This window comes from Nannospalax galili, unplaced genomic scaffold, assembly GCF_000622305.1.
Source record: "Nannospalax galili isolate Female #2095 unplaced genomic scaffold, S.galili_v1.0 scaffold177, whole genome shotgun sequence".
Lineage (NCBI taxonomy): Eukaryota > Metazoa > Chordata > Mammalia > Rodentia > Spalacidae > Nannospalax > Nannospalax galili.
Window position 1 is genome coordinate 698,946 of NW_008339470.1, and position 21,423 is coordinate 720,368.

General features: G+C 37.3%; 1 protein-coding gene across 1 annotated transcript; it reads right to left on the bottom strand.

Moving 5' to 3' along the window:
- Positions 1 to 940: 940 nt before the first annotated feature.
- Positions 941 to 1,876, bottom strand: LOC103735094 (olfactory receptor 5H1-like). The gene has a single exon (XM_008834216.3). It carries the CDS (start codon positions 1,868 to 1,870, stop codon positions 941 to 943), a length of 930 nt encoding a protein of 309 aa, XP_008832438.1. The 5' UTR covers positions 1,871 to 1,876.
- Positions 1,877 to 21,423: the final 19,547 nt, after the last annotated feature.

A 21,423-nucleotide genomic window follows, 5' to 3' on the forward strand; every position in this document is an offset into this window, starting at 1 on the left:
AGGAAAATGAACATCTATGTGCACAAAGATATGTACATAACTGCCTACAACAGCGTTGGTTTTTTGGATATTTTTTTTTTTTTTGCTTTTGCTTGTTGTTTGTTATCAGTTTTTTTGAGACAGGGTCTCCCTGAAGCCACAGCTGGCCTGGAACTCCCTGTGTAGGCCAGGTTGACCTTGATCTCACAGAGATCCACCTGCCTCTTCCTTATGAGTGAGTGCTGGGAGTGAAAGGCATGTGCTAAAATGCCCTGCTCAGTAGATTCATTTTTAAGTCACAAACTGGACGAAACTATTCCTTCAATCAAATTCTGTATAGCAAAGCAAAGAATACAGTACCCAAAACAATGAGAATAAATCACGAAGCCTTGTTTAAAATAAAAATGCAAATACAGTACAGGCTTCACTCTGTATTTTTTATTTGCTACATTCTGGAAAAACCGGGTTGATATTTGCCATGACCTTGGATAGTTGTGGGACGATGACATGGCAGGAGTGGAAGAGAACTTTTGGGGGTTACAAAAGTGTTCTCTATCTTAGTTAAAATAATGACTACACAATTTGTATACATTTGACGAAGGTCATAGGAAAAATTGACTACCTTTAATTTTATGTTTAACAATTCTTAAGATAAAAATGTTGATTAATTTAAAAACACATTTTTTTCTGTCTTTTTGAGACAGGATCTTCCTGTTGTGGGGCTGGCCTGGAACTCCCTATGTAGATCAGGCTGACCTTGAACTCACAGACATCTGCCTGCCTCTGCCTCCTAAGTGCTGGGATTAAAGGCATGCACCAGCACACACAACTAAAAACACACATTTGAAATGCTTAAGTATAGTTGTAAAATATTTTAGACAATGAATAAAATATAGTTGTACAATAAGCAGTATAATTGTGTGGTATTTTAATAAAAAGACAACAGATATTCATGTGAAATCTACACATTTCTTTTTAAAATTTTTACCAGAGAAGCTTTGACTTGTTTATTTCTCAGACTGTAGATAATTGGATTTAGCACAGGAATGACTACTGTATAAAACAGAGAGTCCATCATATCTTGACTAACTACTTGTTGAGATGCAGGGCGCACATACATGAAGAGAAGAGAGCCATAATATAAAGACACAGACAAGAGATGGGCTCCACAGGTGGAGAAGGCCTTCCTTATGCCTTTTATAGATTTCTGTTTTAAGGCTGAAAAGAGAACAAGTGTGTAAGAGAGAAGAATAGTGAAAACACTGAATACCTGAATTAAACCAGAGAAAATCAAAACCATTAGAAAATTGAGAGAAGTATCAGAACAGGAAATCTTTAACAATGGCATAACATCACAGTAAAAGTGATATATTATATTGGAATTACAGAAGGTTAATCTGAGTAACAAACCTTCATGAATTAAACCATGGAGTAGTCCCCCAACAAAGGACAAGATTAACAGATGGACACAGAGTCTATTAGTCATAACCACTGGGTAGAGTAAAGGTTTGCATATGGCTGCATAGCGATCATAGGCCATCGCTGCTAAGAGGAAACATTCTATGGTTGCACTAGATCCAAATGAAAACAATTGCACCATGCATTCGGGCAGAGAGATCAGTTTACTTTGAGCAAAAATGTTCGCTAGCATCTTTGGTGTCACTGTGGATGACAACCAAGCATCCACAAGGGCTAAACTCCCAAGGAATAAATACATGGGAATGTGAAATTGAGGGTCATTCCAAATCAGAGTGATCAGACCAAGGTTCCCCACAATGGTAATGATATAGATCATCAAAAACAGCAGGAAAAGGGGGATTTTCCACTGTGGTTGGTATGTGAGTCCTGTGAGAACAAACTCTGTCCATAGTGTTGCATTCTCCCTTCCCATGTTCTCACTGGATGTCCCCTGGAATGAAAAACATTGAATGTCAGACAACACTCACTAAGGATTTTAAAAGCGTGATTTAGCAAAGTGAAATTGAAATTCAACCATATTTTTACAAGAATGACCTTTTAATTTTATTTAATATAACTATACTAGTTCCAACACTTTTATTTTGTTTTTGAGAAAAGGTCTCCTAGTAGCCCCAGATTGCCTACTATATAGACCAGGGTGGCCTCAATTTTACAGAGATCCACTTGTTTCTGCCTGCTTCCAGAGTGCTGGGATCAAAGATGTATTTCACTATGCCTTGCTAATACTTGGAAACTTCTGTTGAGAATGAAATGACTTAACTTCATTATTTGAAAGAAAAAGGCCAATGTGCTAATAGATTTCTAGAAAACAAGATTTCTTCTAAACGTGTGAAATGTGTGGAGACCTATTGCTTTGGTAGGATGATTCTGTATCAAAGTTCAGAATAAACAGATAATTTAGGGCCTGAAATATAAAGTGAGCTATGGGACTGGAGAGATGGCTCAGCAGGTAAGAGCACTATCTGCTCTTATAGAGGACCCAAGTTCAGTTCCAAGCACCCACATGGCTGCGATCAACCATCTCTAACTCCAGTTCCAGGGAATCCAATATCTACTTCTGGCCTCTGAGTGCATTACACATATGTAGTGCAAGTGTGTACATGTAAGCAAAATACCCATGCATATAAAGCAAAAACTAAATTAATAAAAAGAAAATGAGCTGAATGTTCTTAGTTGACTACAATATCCTGACTAATCTGATGAAAACTTACAATAGATATTGACCAAGGAAAATACTCAAAATTAATTTTAAATAATTTTACAGTAATGGATAAAATAGGCTTTGAGAAGAAACCATAGTCAGCAATATTAGAATGTTCTTATTGTAGTCATAGATTCACAAAGAAGATACATAAGAGTTGTCTAGGAACATTTGTGTCAAATGTAGAATATGAACCAAAACTATAGAAATTGACTCAGTAATATAAACAAGTTTCTAGTGGTCTACTTTTAGAAAACTTCCCCATGAAAGATTCAGTCACATTGAAAGGTGAGACTCTCAGTAAGCTGACCAGGCTCCACTGAACAAACCAATACCAAAGGGCATTTGCAACACAAACCTAACTCTATTAGCCATTGTCTATCCACCTATAAATTTATTCATCTATCTATACATCCATTTATCTATCTATCTATCTATCTATCTATCTATCTATCATCTATCATCATCTATCTATCTATTTATCTATCATCTATCTATCTATAATTAGTATATACATAAATATTATGTATATTAGGGTAAAGAAATTTGAAGGGGGCTTGAAAAAGAAGTGCAAATACAAGAGGGATCTAAATGTAATCAAAATACATTGCATGAAGATTTCAAAAACTCAGTAAAAATTGTATTTGAAAAAGCTTCCCCATGTGATTTTAAATGTAACAGGACGTTGGGGATGATTAAGAGAGCGAAATGATAAGTCACAAAGAATTCATAGTATAAAGCTACTGCTCTGCAGGGACATACGGAATGTGAATTGAATGTTTAGTGAAAAGGGAAAATTTTCCTGTTCACTGTGGGTCTTTTAAGTTGAGCTTAAGAGTTTAGGCACACTTTCATCATTGCAGAATCTGCAGAGGACAGGTAATTAGTAGTAATAATCTACCAAGTCTTACTAATAATGATGATGTGTCACTCTCTTCCTTTCCTGCTAATTTTCCATCTAATTTCTTTAATCTCCACAAGAGTTTCCATGGTAGAGCCAGTCTCCTTTCAACAGAATTATTTCCTGTTGCAATTAAGATCCCATTTGGCCCTAAAGAGAATCAAGGGTTGTTTTCTGAACTCATATCCTTGATCCATGGTTTGGCAGTAAGCTTGTTTTCCCTTTTCCTTTTCTTTATCTGGTTTTCAGGTACTGGGCAAAAGTCTGAGGCTGTTTTCCCTGACACTCTGATCTTTCTGTTTCTTAGACTTCCATACCTAACCTAAAAGCTATGACTTTTTCCTCTATGTTCCTGCTCCTGATACCTGCTGGGATTTTCATTATGCCTGTCTTGTTTTTTTTCACAAATGTTAATAAAATTGTCCCCATGCTTAAAAAGAAAAAGATAATGAACAGAACTTAACTGAATACTTTAAAGTAACGATCCTTGAGATTAAAAAATAATGGGAATAAAAAAGTAAGTTCAGGCTGGACATGGTGGTACATGTGTTTAATCCCAGCTCTCAGGATGCAGAGGCAGGTAGAGATCTGTGAGATCAAGGCCAACCTGGTCTACATAATGAGTTCCAGGCCAACTGCGGCTACAGGGAGACCCTGTCTCAAAAAAGCTTTAAAAAAAAGTACAATTGGCTATGAATCCCTGAGTGCTTAAAATTATGAATTCTTTGTTAGGTTTGGTGAAAACAGTTTCCTGAGTGCAGTAGGGCTGATGTCAGGAAATAATGGGAAAGAAATAGCAGCACAAAGAAGGAATGTTGTGAGTATTCTAAGAAATGGAGAGAACAGGAGAGCAGTTGGTCTGTGTCCAGTGCTGCTACTACTGTGTTCTTTTACCTGTCAACATTAAGTGTTTCAACTTAGGATAAGTGAGTGGAAAGCAAAGGAAGGCATTAAGATGAAACAAAGTATAGGAAAGAAAATTAAAAATAATTTTGAATGAATGAAAGCAAATAAAAGAGAGAAAGAGGAGGCAGTGTGAAACAATGACACCGATGGATACACATAGGAGAATGCAAAAAAGGAAAAGAACATTAGAGGACTTAGAATAAAAAAAGAGAAAGTTTTTGTTGACTTGAGAGTCAATGTACATCTTAACCTTGGTGCTTGCTCACTACTTCCACTTCTGATTTTTAAATACATTTTCATCTAGTATGAATCAATCATAAAGTCTCACACCTAGCTGAGGAGCTATTGGTGATTGATGGCTGCTGGGGGAGGAAGAGCCATTAGATTCAGCCCCTGATAGGCTGACCATGTTCCATGGACTGGCCTAACACTGGTGTACACACTATCAGCACTAAATGAACACCATGGATTTGAAAACGAAAACATGAAAATGGGAGGAAAAAGGGGTGTGTGAGGAGTTGGAGGTGAGTATGTGTGGGGTGGATTTGATCAAACACATTATACTCATATAAAATTCTCAAATAATAAAATATTAAAGTAAATAAATTATAAATTCTCAAATTTCTAGGCATGTGGATATATAATTTAAATGTAAGGAGGAATCAGGGAGAAATATTCTCTGCATATTTCCTATACATATCTACATATGTGTAACATATGCATATAAAAATGAAATAACCTGTGAAACATATTCAATACCTATAATGTGCTCCATATATTCAAACATATTATGTAAACTTGAATACACACATATTATCTAAAAAGTTTTTGTAGATGTAGAGGGTTCTATAGACTAGTGAATATTTAATTAACTCACATTGAAAGATTTAGTCAGAGAATGTGATTAAACATGACAATCGTTTTAGTGAAATCATTAGAGTAATTGTTTATATAAGAACCATTATGGACTTGGATCTTTAAGCTCAATTTTATTAACGAGCTCATGAGACCTTATGTGTCATTACAATTAGAATAAAATGCAAAAAATCATCATGGAAAAGAACAAGTCAAATTATTTTTCTTATTCAAATTTAGCCATGAAAAGAAAAATACTGATAATTCTTTGATGGTGTTATCTTCAATTATACACACTTATGCAGAATCCAAAGCCAAATAGAACATTATTGAGAAATAAAGAAGAGTTTTATCATTCTACGAAAAGCATGGATAATTTAATAGAACTCGTCTCTCTCTTACCCATATCTTGAAAGAAATTGCAGAGATCCTTGAGAAGTGCTGGTCTTTCTAAAGCTGAGAGGAGCACAAGAGTACAGGAATGCAGTAATATAGGTAGAAAGATTTTCATGTTGATTAATTTGGATGCTTCACTGCCTGAGCATAGGAAATATTGTTTATATGAATTTTCCTTCAACACAAGGATCAACCAGTTATACACACTTGCTTCCAGAAGAGAAAATATTGGAGAATTGAAATTCTCTGGAGAACTCAGAGTTCTCTGGAGAACAAGGTGAAGCTGCTGTGTTAGGAAATGAAGATTTGGATCCCTATGAGAGGACTAAATTGGTCCCATGGGACATCACACACTGGAAAACAATAAATATCCAATATAGTAAAAGATTCTAATTTTAACAATTGCCAATATACTTTATGCTACTTCCATCACAGATGACACTTCTCATGGGTTTAGACAAAATGATACAAATTTCTTACTCTGTGGGCTTAGATTAGTTAGGTTTTTGTTGAGCTAATCAGCACATGACATTAATATAGCTGATAACATTGATCCCACTTCTTGAACTGTGGGTTGTGATGTGGGTGTTTCATGGGATCATGAAATAGTCGGCTTAACAACAAAAATGTTTTTAAACAAATATCAAATATCTCTGAAGTGTTTCTGGCATTTCTGGCCATACTTGTCCATGTTTTGTTGAGATTTCACTGTAGCCTTGGTTCTGAACAAACAACATTTGCATTTTACACTACAAATGAAGCTATAGTATGCATTGCCAACAAAATGAAGCAAGTTGATCCAGATTCCAGGTTATTCATTATTGTGAAAGAATGTTTTTATTTTGTTTGCAAAATTTTAAGCTCTTTATAATTGAATTCTTGTGAACTTCATACAATATATTTCAAACATATTTAACCTCTTCTATCTGCACCCCTCTTATAGGCCCCTCTGCCAGATTTTTTGTACTCTTGTCATATGTATTAAGACCTATCAAGTCAAGTCTGTGTCCCCAAGTGCCATTTGGTGTGGGTGCATTCACTGGAGCCTGGTTAACCTATCTAGCATCACATTTTTTAAGAAAACCTACTCCCTCTCTGACAGCAGTTATCAGTGTCAGTAGTTCCACTTCTAAGTTTTGGGTTTCTTACCTACTTCCCCACTTCCATGCTTAGATTTCGTCTGACTTGAATGTTCATAGGTCTTGTGCATTGTTTTCACTATTGCTGTGAGTTTGTGGGATTAACTTCCCTGCTGTCTGGAAAACAGTTTCCTTGTTATCATCCAAAACCTCTGTCTGTTACAATCTTTCTGTCCCCTCTTCCAAAATGGTCCTTGAGCTTTAGGTGATAGAGTTTGATATAGGTGTTCTATTTAGGTCTGGGGTGGAATGTCTGTCTTCTTCCTGGTGTTCATCTATGAAGGATAAATGCCTGAAATTAAAAGGATCCTGAGATTACATTGAAAGTGCCCCATACCAGTTTGGGTACACCGTAGGTACACCTTAGATCCAAGCCAGGAAATTTGTAAATCCCCAACCTAGAGACTGTGTTATCTAGGAAAACAAGTAACAGCCACTATTGTCCTAAAACCTCCAAACCATGTCACTGGTACTAGCCCTACCCACCTCCTCTTTTCCCAATTCCCAACCCTTATAAGCAATCCAGCAACTGTGCCTGAGAGCACAGTTTCAAATCCCAAAGAGGAGAAATTGTTGCCACCTTCATTGCTCTTAATAAAGAAAAATCTGCTCCTAAGGTTTGTCTCTCATCTTTTGTTCCCTGATCAATCCTGATCTAATACTTTCTATCTAACATTTGGTGCTGAAACCTAGGAAGGGTTTGGGGGTCCCTAGCCCTAGCCATTCCCTCTGGGTGACCTCTCTCTCTCTCTCTCTCTCTCTCTCTCTCTCTCCTTTTCCCTTTCTCTCCTCTCTCCCCTCTTTCCCCTTCTCCCTCTCTCCCCTGTCTGCCCTCTCTCTCTCCTCTCTCCCCCTCCTCTCCCCCCTCCCCTTTCTCGCTCTCTCCTTCCCCTCTCTTCCCTCCCTCTCTTCCCCTTTCCCCTCTCTCTCCTCTCTCCCCTCTCTCCCCCTCCTCTCCCCTCTCTCCCCTCCATCTCTCCTCCCTCCTCCCCCCTTCCTCTCTCCTTCCTCTCTTTCTCACTCTCCTCCCCCACCCTTCCCACTGAGTTCCATCAAGAGCTCAAGCACCTTCCAAGCTCACTACCTAGTCAACAGCTGCCAGCCTGACCTGAAAACCTCATCCTCTGGGTTACATTTTTTGCAGCCTCTACCTATGTGAGTGTGCAAATTCCATGCTGGGATTTTATTGGTATCTTGAGTAAACTTAGTTCCCAATTCTTTTAAACTTTCCTTGATTCTCCCAACCCCCACCCCCGACCTCTGGAGCAGAGGCATTTTGCCATTTGACCCACCAATGCATAGCTTTTGCCTTTTTTCAGACCTGTAGTCCTTTGGCTTTTTGTCTTTGGTCCTGCCATTTTGAATCTTGGATGTTTTTGATTTTGCCTTCCAGGCCTCTGGAACTAGAGGACACCCATTCTGGCCCCTGGATTTCATTTTTTTGGTCTCCTCACAGTAGTAAGTGACAACCTGTTGCCAGGGAGAAAGACTTTTGGTCTTACCTTTCCTCAATTATGGTCCAACGTTTCTGTGCCTAAAGACTCACCCCTGGCTTGCCTTAGCCACAACCTTAAAGCATTAGGCTTAACTGACCTCAAGCCTGTCACTTTAATTAATTTATCAACTGAGGTCTGGATCCAATATAAATTGGATAACAATTATGTTTAGCCTGAATTCAGAATCTTTGACTTCCAAAATTTCATCATAATCACCCTGAATATGGAATTCAGAACTCACTGACATAGAAACTAAATGGCATAGAAACTAAATGGCGAGTACTCTAAAGTACCCAAGTTTTTCTATCTCCTGGTTATTCTTTTTTCCCTTCCACTCCTCCTCTCATCCCTTCCTCTTTGTTCCTCTCAGTGCAGGCAAGCCACACTCCAGCTCTGGTCCCTTCTCTCTGAAAACTCCCCAGCCTGCCACTGGGCTGTTAACTGCCCCACCAAGCTCTGGAACTTTTCTCCTTTCTTCAAAATTATACCCTGGCCTTGGATGTCAAAAGCCAGTTCTGTCTCCTGGCCATAGCAGCCAGAAGCAAGTTTTTCATTTCTCCCACTGTGCCCACCAGCTTTTCTCTAAGGTTTTTATTCGCCCTGCTGGTCTGCAGTTTGCAGTCTGCAATCCACAGATCTTTCCTCTGTGGCTCAACCTACAACCTTCATTGACAGCACTGGGACCGTACTTGTCTTTTCCTTTCGCTTATACCAGTTGCAGTTTACAAAAGTCACAACAAATGTTAAAATATAAAAACAATGCTCTTTATTCCCTGGCACTTAGTCATGTGTCTCAATCTTCTTACAATTCTTTCTTTGTTCGATTTTTACCTATAGTGGAAACTGAACTTCATCTGTGGTTTTCAAACACAAAGAATTGCCTGAAAGTTTTGTGAATATGAAGATTTTACTTCAGTAGCTGTGGATAGAGTTTGATTTTCTTTTTTACAGCAAGGTGGACTGGACATAGTGAATAACTACAACCTTTGTCAATATTATTTGGAATATATATGAAAATTTGATATTGGGAGGAAGGGTAGGGTATAAATGAGGCTAGTTCACTCATTTAAAAATTTTTTGAAACTATTTTTTCTTTTATGTTTATATGTGTTATATCTGCATATATGTAAGTGCACCTATACCATGCAGTGCCTGTCGAGGACAGAAGAGGGTGTCTGATTCCTAGAATTGGAGTTACAGACAGCTATTAGCCACCATGTGGTTACTGGTTTTCAAACGGGTGCTCTACAAGAGCACCCAGTGCTCTAAACTGCTGAGCTGCCTCCCCAGTGCCATGTTTGTTCACTATTTTTAAAGAATGGAGAGTGGAAGCTCATAATTTCTGACTTTTTACATGTAAAACTCCCAAACATGCTCATTTTCAGGTCTTTCTTGGTTACCCACTGCATGCTATGACCTTATATCTCTTTAACAATGTATAAACTTGGTAATATGCATTTGAATGTACATACTTTCAGTAACACGTTTTCATAAATATTGAGAATCTAATGAATTCCTTTTCAATTTTTTATTTTTGTTAGTTCTTTGAGAATGTCATACATTGTAGTTCATCATATTCAACCTCTGTTTAACCACTCCTTCTAGATTTATCCCCTTCCCTACTTCTTAATTTTTAATTGTAAAATATTTCCTTTCTGTATTGTCATTCTATTATTCACAAGAACAATAGCATTTTGCCTAAATAAACTACAAAAGACCTTACAAAACATCGTAAACAATAGAAAATCACCTCTTTACACTCTTCATGGAAACAGACTAAGTTTAAAGAACTCTCTCTCTCTCTCTCTCTTTTTCATATTCCCCTCTCTGTATCTTTCTCTGCACAATTTATGAGTTAAATTTCTATAATAGGCAAAACACATCATTTCCCAGTAAATGGAGAAAGACAGTTTAAAGGACTGGGGCATTTTTCTGAGATATCCATCTGCTAACTAAACACAAGCATACCAGCACAATTGATGTGATATAAATGTGACTTAAACTATTTTTAAAAGAACAATATTACTTTAACACATAATACATTCATAACAATGACTGGTATAACAAACTATACCAGTGCAGTAGTGGCACTTTTACCTTGGGGGTAATCAACAGCTATTTAATTGGATGTAAAGCCCTCTCAATGGGAGGGAACTTATGGGTGGCACCGTGAACATAGCCAAGTACACATGACTGGAGAATTCATAGATCCTAGAGAAAATCCTACCTCTGTCATATCCTAGACAAATAGAATTTCTTTCTTTTTAAAAAAATATTTTTATTTACCTTTTTTGGGGGTAGGTGAGGAAGGAAAGAGTTTGTTTGGCTTATATCTCCTGGGTAACAATTCATCAGGGATCCCAAGGTAGGAACACAGGGAAGGACCCTAGAGGCAGGAACTGGAACACAGGCCATGGAAGAACACTGCTTACTGGCTTGCTCCCCTGGTCCATGCTCAGCCTGCTTTCTTTTTTTTTAAATTTTTTAATTGAATTTTTATATATTTCATACAGAACATATTAATCATCTTATATATCCCCTTCCCCATTTGCCCCCTTCCATAACCCCCCAATTGAATTCACACATTTTGTCATTTGTGTTAAGGCCTATCATGTCAAGTTTGTGTCCCAAGATGTCCCTCAGTGCAAATTCATCCACCTAGATCTAGTCAGCTTGTCTGTAGTTCTCCCCTTTAGGAAGATCAGCTCTTCTTCACCCAGCAGTAATCAGTTGCCAATAATTCTTCGACTAATGTTGGGGCCTGAAGACCATTTCCACAGTTATATGTGGAGTTTTTGTCTGTTTGAGTTTGCATGGGTCTTGTGCATGCTGACACCATTTCTGTAAGTTCCTGTAAGTCTCTAAGATTTATAACCTCTCCAACTATGTGTATTTGGCTAGTTTTACAGTACCACACATGAGTTTCCTCCCATTGACTGGGCTTTAAGTCCAATTAGGTAGGTGTTGATTACCCCTAAGATAAAACTGCCAGTACTGCATCAATGTCATTTGCTGTTCTGGTCATGGTGTGGTTTTAAGGCCTCAAGCTGAGGTTGGAGTATCTATTGATGTTCTCCCTTAGCAGTTTGTATAGTATTCTCCAAAGCTATGAGAGCTAGACTTCAAGGGAGGTGGCTTCCAGGTCAGTCCCAGATCCCTTGCTTCAAATCCTATGTCCAAAGTATGTACTATATTCAGCAACTGGGTCTTACATTCAAGTTCTTGGAGACAAGGACTGTGTCAACAGCCTGTGTGATTTGGGGAGTCTCTTGTACTACCCTGCCAACAACTCAAAGGAAGTTTTCTCCTGTCTGGTATTGTTTCTTGTTGTGTAGTCTTCAGCTATACACATGGACTCATGTAGAGGTATTGTTTGTGTAATTCTTCAGTAGGTTTTTGCACCAATACTATTCCTTCTGGTTTTTCATATGACCTAGGCATTATTTATCTCTCCCTTCTCTCTCCCTGTCTTATCCTCTTTCCCAGTATTCTATACTTTGTGTCCCCATTTCCCCCCGTTTCTTCTTTTATAATTCTTGTCTCTCACCTTGAGTGCCTTCTTTCCCTTCATACCCACAGTTCCTTGTATGGCCCTCCCTCACCTCTCTCATTTAACTACCCCAATTTTACACATTTCTCCCTTAGTAACACCTGTTTGTTACTGTTCTTCTCTCTCAGGTTCTTTCCTTTTACCTCCCTGGTTCTCTTCCATTTTCCTGGTTCCTGCAGTTACATCAGGATATATACTCACATATAAGGGTTCAGGCTAGAGCCCACAATTAGGGAGAATATTCATCTTTTATTTTCTTTTTTAATATGTGTTACTTCACTTAGTATAACAGTTTCTAGATCTATCCATTTACCTTCAAATTTCATGATTTCATCTTTTTTTACTGCTGAGTATAACTCTATTGTGTAAATGTACTACATTTTCATTATCCACTTTTCATTTTAGGGGAACTTAGGTTGCTTTCATCTCTTACCACTATGCAGATGCTGCATCCAAGTTCTCAGGTCTGGGCTCCTACTGTAGGGCAGAGCAATATAGCTCTGGTGCTGAAATTTCTTACTATATGCTAAATATTAATCCTTATATTTACAGAGAAGTATACTATTCACCACTCATCAAAGAAGCTTCTTTATGCAAGAGACAGAGAGTATGATAGAGTTTCAAAACCTCACACATAGAGAATATGTACCTGAGAGATGCTGAGTCTTAAAAGACACATCTACAATGTCACGTTACAGCTAAGGCTTATGGACCACAGTGGAACAAGGGGCAGTGAAAAAACTAATGCATCCCTCAACTCTCATCAGTGAAGTTTCCTCATGCAAAAGAGTATGGTGTACACAGAAGTCACAACTAGACAAAGTGTAGAGAATAAGAAACTGCAGAGTACATGTCCATGGATAATACTTCTATATTAAACATTACCCACTCATGGCTCAGGGTTCATTGTGGAGCAGGGGATGGAAAGATTTCAAGATCCAGGATTGGTCCATCATGATAAGGAAACAGAGTCTTTCAAGACTCTAGGAACCTGCTATTTGAACTTATAGCAATGGTGTCAGCATGCATAAGACCATGAAAATTCAATCAGACAAAAACCCAGATAGAACTAGGGAAATGGGCAGCAGGTCCCAACTTTAGCTAAAGAACTATTGGCATCTGATTACTGCTGGATGAAGGAGAGTTGATATTCTTAAAGAGAGTGATGATAGACAAGTTGAATAGTCTTCAGTGGATGAACTTCCACTGAGGGATATCTGGATATTCAAACTTGAGTCAATCGGCCTTAATATATATTACAGAATGCATGAAATCCAGTGGGGCAGCTAAGGGGGATGTGGATTGGGGAGTGAACAAAAATTCAATAAAAATATACATTGAAAAATAAAGTCATATTAAAGAGCATATAAGCCAGGAAAATGTTTTCATTCATTTTTGATTTATAAAGCATGACATGAATACTTGAATGAAATTCTTTAATGTTTTCATAAACATTAGATTTAGCAAAGGAATTGTGATCATGTAAAACACTGAGTCTAAAACATCTTTATCATCTGCTTATTGAGAAGCAGAGAGAACATATATGAGGAGAAGATGGCCATAGTAGAAAGATACAGATAACAGATGGGTTCCGCAGGTGAAGAAAACTTTCCTTATGCTTTGGACAGATTTCCATTTTAAAATTGTGAACAGAATAAGTGTATATGATATAAGAACAATCACAATAGTGAAGACTTGAATTAAACCAGCCAAAAGATATACCAGTACAAAATTAGGAGAAGGATCAGAACAGGAAAACTTTAACAATGGCATAATGTCACAATAAAAATTGATACACTATATTGGAATTGCAGAAGCTCAATTTGCAGGTAAATGGATAGAACTGGAAACTGTTATACTAAGTGAAGTAATACAAAAATCAGAAAAACAAACTATATGTGTTCTCCCTCATCTGTGGACCCTAGCACCAAATCCTTATATGTGAACAAGTATCCCACCACCACTCATCAAAGGAGCTCCTTTTGCACCAGATGGAGACTATTACCAAGAACCACAACTGGTCACACACAGACATTGTCTATGAATTACCCAAGCCTAAGTGACACATCTACAATGCAAATTCTACATCTAAGAGTCACATAACATAGAACAGGGAACAGGGGTAAGAGGTTACTAATGAATCTCAGTTCTCATTAATGAAGCTCCTTGAATTCTCTTCTCCCTGCTGGAGAGCACTTCATGAATCATCCAATAAAAAATCAGTAACAAGAACCTGAACCACACTCCACTTAGCTTTTCATATCACAGAAAACCAAAACAACAGCAACAACACACACACACACAAAAGGTACATCAACACTATAAGTAGAACCAAACATGAACTAAAGAAACGTAGACTAGAACTTCGTATTGGACATACAACCGACAAGACATTCATACACCTAAACAATAATGCAAAAATGCAAAATATGAAAAATCAAGAGAATATGTCTTCACCAACTACTCCTACAGATGTGCACTACAATGAGAACCACCCGGAAGAATCACAGGACAAAGAGTTTGAAAGAATAAACATAACATGATCAAAGAACTAAAAGAATGCACAGAACAACTCAAAAAGAATCCAAAGAAGATAGGCATAAACTTGAGACTGAAGTTCAAGAAAATACAAATATACGGCTGACTCAAATGACAAAACCAATTCAGGACTTAAAAAGTGAATTCACAAAAGAGATAGAAATAGTGATGAAAACAAACAATTGAAGATGGAATAGAAAATGTAATAAGTCAATTTGAAATGACAACAGAAAGCCTCACACACAGAATAATCAAAATGGAAAACAGAATATCATGGCTGGACAACAAAGCGGAAGAACTGGACTGCTCAAGCAGCTGCTAGGGGAGAAAAATCAATCAGTGGGCCAACCCCATCTCCAAAGCTTAATAACCACAACAACGATGATCAGAACAAACTATAGCAGTGCACTAGTGGCACTTTTATTCTGGGGGTCAGGACAGAGTGTGAGGGGTCTGGGTTAGGAGGCTAGTCCAGGGTTCTGAGGTGGGAAAAGCAGGGCCAGGACTAGACCCAAGGCTAAGGGGGACAGGTTGGGGAGAGAGAATGGATCTGCTCAGGGTGTAAGGGAATCAAGGCTCAGTGGGTGGGGTTTAACTTACCAGGATTTTAGGCAGGCCTGTGGAAGGTAGATGGTAGGGATTCAAGGGCAAAGAGAGGGGCTGGGATTGCCTATAGGATCTAATGTATCTAGTCTGAGTTCAGGGTATCAGGATGTTGCTGTTGGGGTCTGGATTAGGTGGCTAGTCCAGAGATCTGAGGCAGGAAGTACAGGAGTGAACCTAGGCCCAAGGCTAGAAATAGAACTCCTTGAGAAGAGAGAATTGAGCTGCTCAGGGTGCAGGGAAATTAGTAGGTGAAATGTCTTAAGGTTTAGGTTAATATCAATACAGAAAGAGAGGAAGAGAGAAGGGGGAGAGAGAGAGGGGAGGGAGAGAGAGAGAAATTGTTGGAGCATTTTGAGCTTTGATTGAAATTATCCTGAGATAATCAAAGACACTTTAAATTGAAATCTACTAAGAAATTTTACTAAGCAATATAGGTTTTGGGTAAGAGGAAAAGTAAAACAAAACGAAGGTCTCATTAGAGAGGTAGAGTGTTTATGTATTTTTGAAAATGCAATATCAATAAACTTCCCAAATAGTTCCCTCAGATATAGACTGTTGACTGTGTTTTGTAGTGAAGCTCAGGAGTCCTCAATATTAGCAAGCTGACACCTTGACACCTGTGGACACTTTTCATTCAGAAAAACTCCATCATGGGAACCCATATATTATCAGAGAGTCTGGTAAGCATAGGAAAAAAAATAGAACAAAACAGTGTGATTGACCTGGAAATACAGAAATGAGTAGAAAAGGTTAGAGGTCAGCATGTCTACTAAGTACAACCTAATTAAAAGTGAGTAAATATTTCAATGGACAGTCAAAAACAAAACAAAAACCAAAACCAAAACCAAAACCAAACTACACAACTGATAAGCATTTGAAAAAAAATCATGATATAATCACACATTAAAGAAATGCAAATCAAGAGCCTAGTGTGCTTGCACATGCCTTTAATTCCAGCATTCAAGAGGCAGAGGCAGGCAGATCCCTGTGAGAGTATCACCACCCTGGTCTACATAGATATTTCCAAAGCAGTTGTGACTAGAGGGAGACCCTGCCTCAAAAGACCAAAAAAAAAAAAAAAAAAAAAAAAAAAAAAAAAAAAGGCTTCAGAGAGTAGCCACTTCACTATAGTGAGATTGGCTCTTGTTTTAAAATGCTACCAAATACTTGAAAAACAGAGGAAACCAAAAGTACATTAGGTTGTATTTTATAAGAGTATAAATACTGTGGAATACAGTTAGAATTTCTTTAAAAAAAAAAAAAACTGAAGGTGGAATTACCATAAGACATACCAATCCAACCACAGGGTGTATGTCCAAAGTAAAGACCTTCCACATATCAAAAACCCTGAAAGCTCATATATATTGAAGTTTTTGTTTTCTTCACAGTTGCCAGTTTGGAATCTACAAGATGCCCATCTGTATGTAGTTAAACAATAAAGAAGATGTGGTGTACACAAAAAACAGAATACTACCCAGCCCTAAAAATATCATTCAATCCTGTCATATTTTTTTATCAACAAGGATGGATCTGGAGGACATTATACTAAGTAGAACAATTCAGACTGAAACAGACCTGCACTACTTCATGATCTCATTCATAATAAGATTTTAGACCTGTTGACCTCATAGAATTTGAGAACAGAACCATAAACATGAGATGCTAAGGAACAGGAGGAAGAGAGAAGGGGGAGGGGTTAGGTAACTTATTTTTTTCCATAGAAGGGAAAAAGTGAGTGCGCTATGTCACTGCAGGATGAGTATAATTAGCAGAAATATGTACCTACTTAATCATTAGCTAATGATCAATAATTACTCAATTTTTACATGAACTGAAACCTCACATTATGTCTTACGGTGTGAATATTGCACAAGTTGAATTTAAAGTTTTGAAATAAATGATTCATAGCTTTATCTGATTTGGTTAAAAATGGGTTATTCTTTTAAATATTTTATTTATTAATTATTAAACATACATAAGGAAGCTTGTATAACAAAGCTGTGTAGCTAATAAAGTTATAAGTAAAGAACAGAATGTTTAATAGGCATGGAAGGACAGGTACAATTCCAAAAAGGGCTGAGCCCTGGGAACACAAAACTGCAAATATCATAAAAGTACCGTAAATATCATGATGAGATAATTTGGCTTGAGAAGAACATTTTCTTTTCCTCTTGTTGTACTATAAATAAGGTTGATTCTGAGAATAAAGTATGCACTGGTTCACACACCTCTGCATCCCCTGCGTCCTGGTTTATTCTGCACCTGTACCTCGGGATCCCCAAGCCCATCAGGCTTGAATTGAGGTCACTCTACATATTGCATAGTGTTTTTTGCAATTCCAATAGCTTATTTCCAAACCAATGTAGTCCCCCTTGTAGAGCCACAATTTCTTCTTGTAGTTGTGAGTTAATCTGAGCCTGATGTGTCCAAAGTTTATGAGAATCATCATGCCAATGTTCAATAAAGTCTTGCATTTGAACAGATTTCTGAAGTGCCACACCAGCAGTAGTAGCAGTAGGAGCTAAAGCGATAAGTCCCAAAATAGTGGCAATAATCAAGTCAATCATACGTTTGCTTCATCGTAACAGTCTTTTGAAAAATTGCATAATTAGTCCTTGAACAGGACTGCTTTCCCAGGGATGATAAATTTTCACTGGAATCCATAAGGAATTTTGTTGAGTTAAAATCATGACTGATTCAAAAGATTGATTAAACAATATAGAGTTATTAAGACAAGTATATAAATGACAATTTTGACAAGTTAACTTCATTTCTTGTACAACTATGTGTCTGATCAATATCACTAGAGAAAAGTGCACATAAGCTGTAACATTGTAATTATTAATTTTAGTAAAATCATAAAATATCTTATCATAAGTAATAGCAGAAGATCTACAGACTTAAGGGCAGCTAATAATTTCCATACATGTAATTGAGGAGAATATAATCTTGATCCTATTCTTATCTGAGGTCAAGGATTAGCTATTCCTCCATCTACTCAAGCCATAAGTCTGCCATTTCTTATATTGTTACTTTTGGGAACAGTATCATTCAAGATACAGTATGGGTTGGACTTGTAATCACTACAACTTTTTAACCAACTTCCCAAAGGACCCCAATCAATCCAAGTATGATTTTGAGACCTATAAATTTTTCCTTTCTTTCCTCTACAATTTTGCCATGCCAAAGATTTATAGTCATTTATCCGATTATAAGAAAAACCTTCACATTCTGGCATAGCCGGGGCACCTGTATCCTCATATTCTGTCCAATCAGGACCTACAGACTGAGCAGAGAGGTGCACCATACGTGTGCGACTCCTATTCCAAGTACCCCCAGGAACAATCCAATTCTGCTGTCTTATAGGATAGCAAGGAGGAATTCCAAAACACATAATATCAGAAGACACAAATTGAGTATAATTAAAAAAGGTCCCTTCCTCATTAGGATAATCTGGCTGACCTGTTCCATAAGGTGGAGATAACACATTCATAGGAAAAGTTGTAACTACTATAGTGGGTTCTTTCCAAGTATAAGGATGGAGAAGAGGAGGATTAGGTACATGAGCCCAATATATTACCTCAGTTTCAGCAGTAGAAGTGCAAGTAATCAAAGCACACATAGCTAGAAATAGATGTTCTAGGGTAAGCTCCTTTCTTGTATGATTAACCACAGACCGAGCCTCAGAAGCCAAGGCATTCAATTGACCCCAAGTGGGAGGCGATAACCTTTCCTGATGACGTTGATGTTTACTGGTCAGTGATAATGCCGCCATTGTTTGGAGTGGCATCTCCTGATCCTTTTTGCTCCGTACCACCATCTTCATTGGTCGGGTTCTGCAAACGGATCCATTGGCCAAGATATCAGAAGGAGACTCCATTTCCTGTAGAGACAAAACCATACCCTTTGCCTGGTATCAGTAACTTTCCTGGTACCCAATCTTGGGATTCTCCTGGCTTAATCCAGACTTCCACTGGATCAGGTGGGAGTGATGATTCCTGTAAAAAATGCTTATCCACACAAGATAAGACTTCTCCTTTGGGCAGATTTAAGAAGTTAATAATAAACAATATTTCATATATTAATACTTTATTATTCCTATGTCCTAAGGTTCTAAATTCCTCATAATCTGGTGTATAATTCCTTCCTTTTAATTTTTTAATATACATTTTAATATACCCATTAGTACATTCTATTATAGCCTTTCCTTGAGGATTATATTCAATTCCAGTTATGTGATTAATCTTACGGAATTCCAGAAATTTCCTAAATCATCTGCTAGTGTAAGCAGGAGCAGTATCTGTTTTAAGGGTGGTTGGAATGCCCATAACAGCAAAGTAGGTCAATAAATATTCAATACTATGATTAGTAGTTTCTCCAGTAAGAGGAGTAGCCTGAACAAACGTAGAATAAGTATCTATGGTACCATGTAAATATTGCAACCTTCCAAAAGCAGGTACATGAGTGATATCCATTTGCCATAAATCATTAGGCTGTTGACCACGAGGATTAATTCCAGTGGGCAGTGTTCAAAGATGTAAAAGACGACAGACTAAACATCGTCTAATAATTTGTTGTGCTTGTCTATAAGGTATCTTATAATAATTATATAAAAATCCAGCATTAGTGTGTCTAGCATCATGATCAGCCTGTGTATCAACAAAAGAGACCAAAAGATCAACTCTAGCATTGCCTTCCGTAAGTGGTCTAGGAAGATTACTATGAGAACGTATATGCATGACATATAGAGGATTAACACGTTGCCTTAGTAGTTGTACAGAAGTAAAAAGAGTATCTAATGGTGCTTTAACCTGAGAAATCACTGCAGAAAACATATTCTTAAGCACATAACTAACATATGCAGAGTCAGTAACTAAATTACAACCTTGAGGAAAATATTGAAGAGCATATACAGCTGCTTGTAATTCATTTTGCTGTGCTGAAGTGTAGGGTATAATAAAAACTTTATATAACTGATTATGTACCCAAAAAGCACACTTACCTGATTTTGTTCCATCAATAAAAACAGTAATTGCATTAGCAATGAATACATCAGCTATAATTTAATTCACAATGAAGGGATGAGTTTGAAGAAACTGCCAAAAAACACCAGCAGGTTTATTATAATGTATTGATCCTACAAATTCTGCTAAGGCAATTTGTAATGCATCAGTTCATGCAAGCAGAATTGAAAATAATCTTGAGGTATAGAAATATAAATATCGTGAATATCTGTTCCACTTATAGCAATACTTCTATTTTGACCCTGCATAATTAATGTAGCAAGCAGTTCCTCATATTTAATGAGAGTTTTTGAAAACGTGTGTTTGGTATTTATTCATTCTAAAGGATTCTCATCTTGAGCCAGCACTGCAGTAAGATAATTAAGAGTAGACAGAATAATCAAATCAATAGGTTTATCAATATCTACCCATTCCAGAAATTTATTTTTTATAGGAAATGCTACATATTCAAGCTCTTGCTTTGCTAGTTGTGTTAATACTCTAGGACTATCAAGAGCAGGATCACCCTGAAGAGTTTGAAATGAATTATGTAACTTATGAGTAGGAATACCAAGTACAGGACGAAGCCAATTAATGTCCCCTAAAAGTCTTTGAAAATCATTTAATGTTCTTAAATTCTCTAATAGAATTTGTGCCAATTGTGGATATATACGTGGATATATACGTTGCCATTTTAAAACGTACTCTAAATAGTGATAAGGTTCTTCTCTTTGCACCTTATCCTCTGCTATAATTAATCCATACTCAGCAAGATGTCTAGTAACTATATGAAGCAAACTGTTTAATATTTGAACATCTTTAGTAGCAAATAAAATATCATCCATATAATGTATAATCATTATAGAAGGAAATTGTTTACGTAAACCCAATAAAGCTTGAGCGACATACATCTGACACATAGTTGGAGAATTCATCATACCCTGAGGCAACACTTTCCATTGAAACCTACGATGAGGTCCCTGTAGATTAACATAAGATAAAGAAAAAGCAAGCCTTGGACAATCATCTCTATGTAAAGGAATAGTGAAGAAACAATCTTGCAAATCTATAATAAGCAACTTCCAATCTCTAGGAATCATACTAGGTTGAGGTAACCCTGGCTGCAATGCTCCCATGGGAAGCATTGAAGCATTAACAGCAAATCAGTGAGTAATCGCCATTTTCCTGATTTCTTTTTGATGATAAAGATAGGCGAATTCCCTGGCAATACTGAAGGCTCAATGTGGCCTTTTTCTAGTTGTTCATTGGCCAAATGCTCAGCTGCTTGCAGCTTTTCTTCTGATAAAGGCCATTGCTAGATCCAAATTGGCTGAGAAGATTTCCAGTGCATCTTTACAGGAGATGTATTTGAGA

What these genes read in the sequence shown, in the direction of transcription:
- LOC103735094 (XM_008834216.3), bottom strand. Translation starts at nt 1,870, where the DNA reads ATGGGAAGGGAGAATGCAACACTATGGACAGAGTTTGTTCTCACAGGA.